Source organism: Macadamia integrifolia, chromosome 9 (assembly GCF_013358625.1).
Source record: "Macadamia integrifolia cultivar HAES 741 chromosome 9, SCU_Mint_v3, whole genome shotgun sequence".
NCBI classification, from domain to species: domain Eukaryota; kingdom Viridiplantae; phylum Streptophyta; class Magnoliopsida; order Proteales; family Proteaceae; genus Macadamia; species Macadamia integrifolia.
The window spans coordinates 14638109-14646673 of NC_056565.1; the positions used below are offsets into that span (position 1 = coordinate 14638109).

Consider the following 8565-nt stretch of genomic DNA (forward strand, 5'->3'; position numbering starts at 1 on the left):
AGCGGTAGAATTTCTATTTTACATGATGGGAGATTATTTTGCTTCCTCATGTGTCTGAGTGTAAGAGCCACACTACATTTAAGGATTCCTTCCCCCCCCTCCCAAAAAAAACCAATGTTCAAAGGAAAAAAATCTCTTATCGCAAAAAAAGAAAAAGGAAAAAAGGATATATTCATTCCGGGCATTGAATAGAAAACAAAATTGAGACAAGATTGATAAAAGGAAAGGAAACCATTGAAGAACCGACCGAAACCAACCCACTAATATGTAGAAACGTAACCCTAAAACGATGCAAAAGATAATGGAAAAACAAGAACAAACAATGCACATAGATTTACGAGGTTCGACAAGATTGCTTACGTCCTCGATAAGAAGAGATCGTACTTCACTATCAATGGAAAATAGGATTACGACGTTCGTCCTCACACCTCTCAGTATTGCTTACTTTACAAAGAAAGAAACCCTCGCTACAAATATATAGCAAAAAATCCTAATCTGAAAGTATAAAATTGTCATCAAATAAAAAATTCGAGCCCCCTTACACCTTCGCTATGCAAGGGGGCCAACCCCCACGACTCACTAACCGACTAGCGGAACCACTGTCCTGCCTGTCGAGGCTTCTACACCAGTGCCTCCTATATTAAACTGTGATGAAATACATGATATCGTATACCAACACTAATACACCTTAGATTTCCTTTATTCAAATAAAGAGAAGAGTCGATCCCATGACTTCCAAGGAGAGAGAGAGAGAGAGAGAGAGAGAGAGAGAGAGAGAGAGAGAGAGGCAAGAGTGCCACCTAGTGCACTAGCAACTGTCTTCAAGATGCCACCCTTGGCCTGGTGTAAGATCTTCCCCAGTTGTATTAATGATAGAGATTAGAGAACCAGCTCAAATCCCACCCACCTCCTAAGTGGAGATTAGATTTGACCAATTTTTGGATTGAGAATTTCCCTCGTTCCAAACAACCCTCAATTGATTAATAAAGTTTCCCCCATAAAAAAAATAATTAATGAGGGGGTGTATTAATCTATCATTAAAAAATGAAACAATGAATGCATTAGATTCTTTAATCAATGAATGAATCTTATAAATAAAGCATTATGTCATATTAATCCACACTGCACAAGCTATTCACATTCCTACCGTGTAGCTGAAGACTCTCTCTCTCTCTCTCTCTCTCTCTACCCCACCTCTTTTTTGAGTAACTGATAAAGAGAAATTTTCAAACTTCAAAGTACAGTCAAACCCCACACGCTACTTTCCTTTTCTAATAAATTTTTTTATTTCTATTTTTCTTAAATAGAGGTCTTAAAACCTAACCCGAACAAATCAAATCGAATCAAATCAAAGTTTTATCAGGTTGATATCGGTTTTGGGGTATGATGATCTTGAAACTGAACCAGATTGGAAAATGAATGAATCTTAAACGATTCAAAATCTAAATCAAACCAAAACCAAATCAATAAAAAGCTGAAATCAACGCCAGTTGTTTGCATAATTTTGTATGATAAACAAACCCATAATAGACCAAAACAATCAGATTATATCAATACAAATAAACCAAAATCAAATTGAAACCAAACCAATAAAATATCAAAATCAGCCCAAAACTCATAAAAATGCTAGTTGTTGACATAATTTTGTATAATAAATCGAACCAAAACCAACCCAATAGCAAATCAATACGAGAAACCCAAATGAACTCTAACAGAACATTAACCAAAATTTCCTTATTGTTTGATTTCCGTTTCATCATTCTCGCACTAAAACTACCTCAATCTAGATCAAAACCAAACCAAACCAACCAATTAACACCCCTGGTACTCTCCCTGGCTTCTTTCTTCTTTCATCTCTTCAGCCAAAAAACCAACAAAAAAACCCTTTGCAAGTGGACCCCACATTAAGATGTTTAAAAAACCAGAGATACCGAGTCAGCCACTCACTGTGTTGAAAAAAGACCGGTTACTAAAAAAATTCTGAAAATAGATCAGTTACTAAATTCAGTCAAAATCGGAGGAAAAGAATTAACTTACTAATAAAACGACCCGCCTCTGTAGCGACCAGTCGACCACGTCTTTCCTCTCTCTTTCTTTAGATCTTTCCTTCCAAGCAAATTCCAAAAGAGTATAACCTCTTATAAAAAACCACCTTTTTCCTTCTCTCTTCTCCACTACTCCCCCATAACCAAGAGAGCTTCTTCGATTTTGATGATTTTGATCTTCTGTTCGAATCATCATCAATCGAAGATTAATCCAAACCAACGATCATGTCTTCGAATCAGAAACCAAGACCCATCGTGATCCGTCAAGTTTGGGCTGAGAATCTCGAGTCTGAGTTCGAATTGATCCGAGACGTGATCGATGAGTTTCCATTCATCTCGATGGATACAGAGTTTCCCGGCGTCGTCTACCGTCCGGCCGAGCCTTACTACGCGCGTCGTCGACCCTCGGATCACTACCTCATCCTCAAGACAAACGTGGACGCCTTGAATTTGATACAAGTCGGTCTCACCTTCTCCGATTCCGACGGGAATTTACCGGATCTCGGCACCGGAAACCGGTATATCTGGGAATTCAACTTCAAGGACTTCGATGTGACTCGGGATGAACATGCTCCGGACTCGATCGAGCTTTTGAGACAGCAAGGTGTGGATTTTGAGAAGAACAGAGAAAACGGGATCGACTCTTCGAAATTCTCTGAGTTCGCTATGTCTTCTGGACTCGTTTGTAATGACTCGGTGAGTTGGGTTACCTTTCACAGTGCTTACGATTTTGGGTACCTGGTTAAGATCTTGACGAATCGGTGTTTACCGGATGAGATCGGGGAGTTTCTGAGTGTGCTTAGGGTATTCTTTGGAACTAGGGTTTACGATGTGAAACATCTGATGAGATTCTGCAATAGCTTGTATGGGGGGTTGGACCGGGTCGCTAAGGCTCTTGATGTGGACCGGGTGGTTGGGAAGTGCCACCAAGCCGGTTCAGATAGTCTGCTGACGTGGCATGCTTTCCAAAAAATGATTGAGATGTATTTTGGAGATGATGCACCTGAGAAGCATGCTGGTGTTCTCTATGGTTTAGAGGTTGTTTTCTGATAATATTAAAAAAAAAAGACAAAAAGATTTATTATATATTGCTTGTATAGGGTTCAGGCTAATTTTGTTGGAAATAGAATAGAATTCTTCCTATTTCTGCATTGGTCTTAAATTGGTTGCTTCTATTTCTCTGGTTACAAATTCGATTTCGTAACGGTTCTGGATTCAGTCAACTGCAAATCCTTTGTGAGAAAAATTATAACATAGATTTATTTATATATATATATATATATATATTAAAATCTAGCAAAAATTCAAAAAAAAAAAAAAATCTAAAAAAATATTTATATCCATGGATTATAGGGACAAGCAGACTGAGACGGAAACAAAAGGAAATAGGGGTATACCCAAAGGTTTTGTCCTTGGCGAAAGCTGTTTCTCAAGTGTTATCATTAAATCATAATTGAGCAATCTTACTATTACATTTTGATTTTATTTTTCCTATTTTTGTGTCTAGAAGTAGTAGAAACAGTTTTTTTTTATTTCTTTGCTAAGAAACAATTTTTCGAAACGCAAAAAGGTGTTTGCTTTTTCTGTTTCCCAACACGTTTTCAACAATGTAGTCGAGTTTAAAACATGAGTGAAGGCACGACATTGTAGGAATACAACTCACGAGTGAAGGCATGACGTTGGAGTTGCATGTATGCTTCATGGATATGAGCTTCAAAAAGATGAAGGCAATTCAAAATTGTGAGCTTCGTACAACCAAGTTGAAATCTAGTTGCATGTATGCTTCATGGAAATGAGCTTCAGAAAGATGAAGGCACTCCGAAACTATGAGCTTCGTACAACCAAGTTGGAATCGTCGCATTTGAATAGTGAGAAGTTTCAACAATGGGTTGGGGGGTTAGGTAGGTCGAGTGAAGTATCGGGATTTTCACAATTTTTATTACTCCCACTTGTTTCTAGAAACAGAAAACCAAGTCTAACTTGTTTCTCCATTCCTGTTTCTAGACATAGAAATAGGCATAAATTTTTATTTCTATTTTCAAAAACAAGTGAAACGAAATAGAAAAATCAAATGATTTTTTGGGTGTTTTTCCGTTTCTGAACACAGAAAAACGGAAAAACCGTTTCTAGAAACAAAATCAAACGGGCCCTAAGTAAGCTCCAATTGAAACTTGCTAGGTAAACAGTTTTGTCTACCAAAAATTACGTTGCGTTTGATAACGTTCTATTGGAACATTTTTGGAGTATGGAATGGAAAAACGGATTATGAAATGAAAAAAACGGAATAAAGAGTTTGGTGCATCATAAACGAGTTTCCATTTTTTTTTGAACAAAAAGTGAAAAAATAACGATAGAAATTGGAATTGATGGAACGACAAATAACTGTTCCATCTTCCCAATTTCGTTCCAAAAAAAAAAAGGATTTGAGAGATTTTAGGGAAATCATTCTCGATGAACTTGTCTTCACCCTAGCTCTTCATTTTTCACAATTTCGCATACAGAGAGGAGAGAATACCTACGTTTTAAAACCGTTCTAGAAACAGATTCACCAAACATTCTTTTTTAGTTAAAAAACAGCATTTTGATTCAGAAATGAAAATTTTCGTTTTTGACACAAAACGTCAAAAAACGCAGCCTTAAATCTTGTTACAACTTTCTCATTTTACTAGTAAACAAATGTAGACCATGTAATGGATATATGATTTGTGCAGCCTAGGCTGACCAACAAACTCTGATAAAAAAATCAATTAAATAGTGAGCAATACGTTTGAGATAAACCACCAAGTTTAAAGTGGCAATTATATCTAAAGAGACCTATGGGCGGATATTATCAAAATCATGGCCTACCCCAGCCTCTTGAATATGGATCCACCCCGACCCTTCCATATGGAACATGCATGTGGCTTATCGATTCCCGAAAGCAACTGGGAAGGTGGGGAGTATTTTTAAGATCCAAACTGATACATGAACCCCATTTTGCTTGTACTAGTATCTAACCATTAGGACTGGGCTGAGGCACCATTGAACCCACCCTTGCCATTCCTAAATCTATCCAACCATCTAAATGATCAGATCACCTAATCCATTTGGCAGAAAAACAGTCGGCTTGTATAGAAGGATTAGCATATGGGGCACATGGCAACCCTTTTTCCAATAAAGTAATACACAGAAAAAATATCAGATTTTGTTTAACTTTTTATTCATTTCTAACCAGATGGACCCTAAATGTTGCAAAGAGTAAGGAGAAAAATGGGGGAAATATACATGACATTATTATGTTGTGGATCAATTGTAATAACACTTGATACAACTTTTTAATTGTACAAGAGATGCCTCCCTTTTGTTGAGATAAAGGGGAATCATAGACATCAAGAAATAAGTCAAAAGAGGGAGTCATAAACTTTAGGAAACAAGGGAACAGAGCTCCAGGGCCACGATCTGGTGTTGGCATTTACAACCAATTTATGCAAATCCCTTGAGCCGCTCCGGATCTCAGCAAGACCCCATCTATTGTTCACCTGGCCATGCACAGGAGAACTAATTTTTGGACATCAAATCCATTGGTGATGTAATTACTTTCCCTTATCCTGTTCATCAGGAAAAGAAAAAAGAGATGCTCCCCTCTAAGATGTTGTGTAGGAGCAACAGGATCTATAAAGATCTACACAACATCATTCAGTTACAATCACATTGAAGTGTACCAATCACCCAAATCTCATCTAGAACTAGAAGCAATTAAAAAAATGTTCATATAATAATAAAAAGGGACAAGCTCAGTGGTGTTAAGCATCGATTCTATCAAAATAGCCTGTGATGTCAATATTGTGCAACAATCATGCAAGACTGTCCACTCAATGCCAGAAAGGAGATGCATAATCTGCTTTTCTTTTTAACACACCCCTAAAAATCAACAACGTGGATTCAATTTGTGCTAGTACCATATATTGATATCTCTTGCACATGTTCCTAACTGCAAATTATCCACAAGATTAGGAGAAAATCTACCACAGACGACAGAAGTGTTGTACCTAGTTTGCAGCATGAAAATGCTTGCTGACAGAAGCATAGCTGGGGACACGATCAACTGCAGATGCAATGTACAAAAGGAACATCAGTGAGCTGAGCATTCAATGCATCAATCAAATTTGAATCTGAAACCCCCCACCACCCCCCAAAAAAGAAAAAAATCAAAGTTGAAGAAATCTATGGCTCCCACAAGTAGATGCAACAAACGGCAAATTGGCATACTCACAAGCCAAAAATAGACAGCTCACGAAACTAACAATGCCTTAGATTAGTTTAGCCAAGAATGTTTTTGTTGCAACAGATGACATTCCTGTTCTCGTGATATTTATTGTGTTGGATGGGGGTAGGCATATCATAAGATATTTGAACTCTAATTTAGTTTTTGTTTATTTAACAAAATATCAATCTAATTATGTAACATCTTAAAAACAAAAAGATCAAAACAGATAAGACTATTTTAAATGAGCTCTCGGTTCCTCTATGGAACACATAAGAAGGTTCCCTCCACAGCCAAACATTTGCCACGTGACAGGTCAGACGGAATTTGCATGGCAAAATAGAGCTTTGAAAAATCCAGAACTATAGGAAAGTGCACAGTAGTGGTCAAAGTACCATTAGGCATGCATGCCAATACGTCGGGGGTATTTGATTGAATTAGGCTTTAAAATTTGATACATGGTTAATTCAGACCATTTCCTTTGATGGAATAGCCACATCATCTTCCATGTGGCACAATCAGCTTGGGCTGCGTGGGAAGCTCCTCCATGCACCACATGATAGGATTTTTTGCCATTTTTAAATATAGAAGCCCTAAGGAAAATTACATTGCAAAACATTCTTATGACAGTGATGACCTCCTGCTCCTCATTTTACATTTTTGTAATGAGAAGACTAAATTTCAAATCACTTATGATAGTTTTAGGCTGGAAGAACATGAGTTACTAGAACTAACTTAACATCTCAAGAACTTGAACAAAGCAATAGCAGATTATTTACAAATGTTGGTCCAGCAGAATCCATTCTGACCAAGCTGTAAGACAATTTCCTCAATTTTATTCCATTATGAACAGAATTAAGCCTGTCAGAATACTGTGAATATAATATATTTACTGAACAAAAATGGCAAATAGAACTATTATGTTGTAAAAAGTGACTAAATTGATTGTGTTGTTGGTAATGGGCAACAACTGCTATAGATGACTGCTTGTCCAGTTACTCACCAAAAGCTGCTAATATGGTGGATACAAATTTGTTAGGTGTGTTTGTGTTCTAACATTTGTAGACTCCTTATGGACCCACTATGAACCTTAGATATCCTCTGTATCATTTAACCTCAAACAAAAAGACAGTGAAAGAGACAGTTACCATCTCCCCATGAGCCCATTGTTAGCGGTGAAGACAGAATTTTATGCACTAATCTACCAAGATCACTGAGAGTGAGTTCATCCACAGCTATCAAAAAATGCTCCACTGGTTTCCTGAGAAACATTTCCAGGAAGGATAAAAATACTGAAACCCATTACATGGAAAATGAATAAGCAGGACACAAACATGATCAAAGTACACTTCAGCTTTTACTGAAAAGAACAATGTACTGTATATCTCAGATGAATCAAGTCATTAAGAGCAACATGAGAGGTAATTATATTGGTTCCCTGGTGCTTATTTTGTATGTGCAGCCAATAGCATAAGGATAATCTGCTTAAGGATCATCAGCATAGAAAGATGATCACTGAACAGAATGAATTCTTAGGCCAAGTGATCTTCACAGAAGATAAAGAAGGCCCACCCTACCTCTTCCTGCCCAAATGGATGCACGCATGTGCTTGCGCGTAACAGTGATTAACAAAGGCACCATGAAACCTATTGGCAAGGATTAAAGTATCGGTATCGGTCGGTCAAAATTAAGATACGTATCGGAGGGTATCGTATCGTATCGGAGATACGCTAAAGATACGCACATAAATGGATAGGGAACACATTTTTATACACTTTTGCATAAAAAAAACAGTTAAAAAAAGTTATATATAACATGTAGAATGCATAAATACTTAAGTGGAGGGTATCGTATTGATAGACAAATATATTGAGTTGAAAATGTTCAAAATGATGAGAGTCTGGTATTGATAGACAAATATATTTTTTTGAGAAAAATCAAAATTTTCCATGGAAGTTGTAGAACACTTGTTTTTACATAACATATAAAAAATCTAAACATTTTTAATCATTGAGCATGAGTAGATCTAAGAAATTTGAAATAAATTGAAACCCTCATTTTCTCTTGAAAAAGTTTGTAAATCCTTATAAATCCAATGATTTCATGTAATAATGATGCACAAAATGTGATTCTAAGTATGATGAACTAGGGGTGTCAATTCGTGGCCCAAACCGACTAAACCGATCGGGACCGACCGTTTATAGACCGGTCCAGCCCGGACCGTTTATTAAACGTGTCGGGCTTGAGCCCGGCCGGTTTATAAACGGTCGGTCTTGG

General features: G+C 37.1%; 2 protein-coding genes across 10 annotated transcripts in view; one reads left to right on the plus strand and one right to left on the minus strand.

Annotated features, from left to right (window-relative positions):
- The first annotated feature begins 2045 nt into the window (after positions 1–2045).
- On the plus strand, positions 2046–3218 carry LOC122088209 (probable CCR4-associated factor 1 homolog 11). Its single transcript, XM_042657397.1, has one exon. It carries the CDS (start codon positions 2271–2273, stop codon positions 3093–3095), a length of 825 nt encoding a protein of 274 aa, XP_042513331.1. The 5' UTR covers positions 2046–2270; the 3' UTR covers positions 3096–3218.
- Positions 3219–5295: 2077 nt separating this feature from the next.
- The window catches only part of LOC122087899 (mitochondrial-processing peptidase subunit alpha-like), a 12782-nt gene continuing 9512 nt past the window's right edge, over positions 5296–8565 (minus strand). The window contains exons 12-14 of one of the 9 annotated variants that reach the window (XM_042657024.1): positions 7437–7549; positions 6074–6129; positions 5296–5563 (exon numbers count right to left, since the gene is read on the minus strand). In XM_042657024.1, the coding sequence (XP_042512958.1) occupies positions 6074–6129; positions 7437–7549 (169 nt within the window). In that variant the 3' untranslated portion in view covers positions 5296–5563. The other 8 variants (XM_042657026.1, XM_042657023.1, XM_042657025.1 and 5 more) reach the window with 8 other exon arrangements.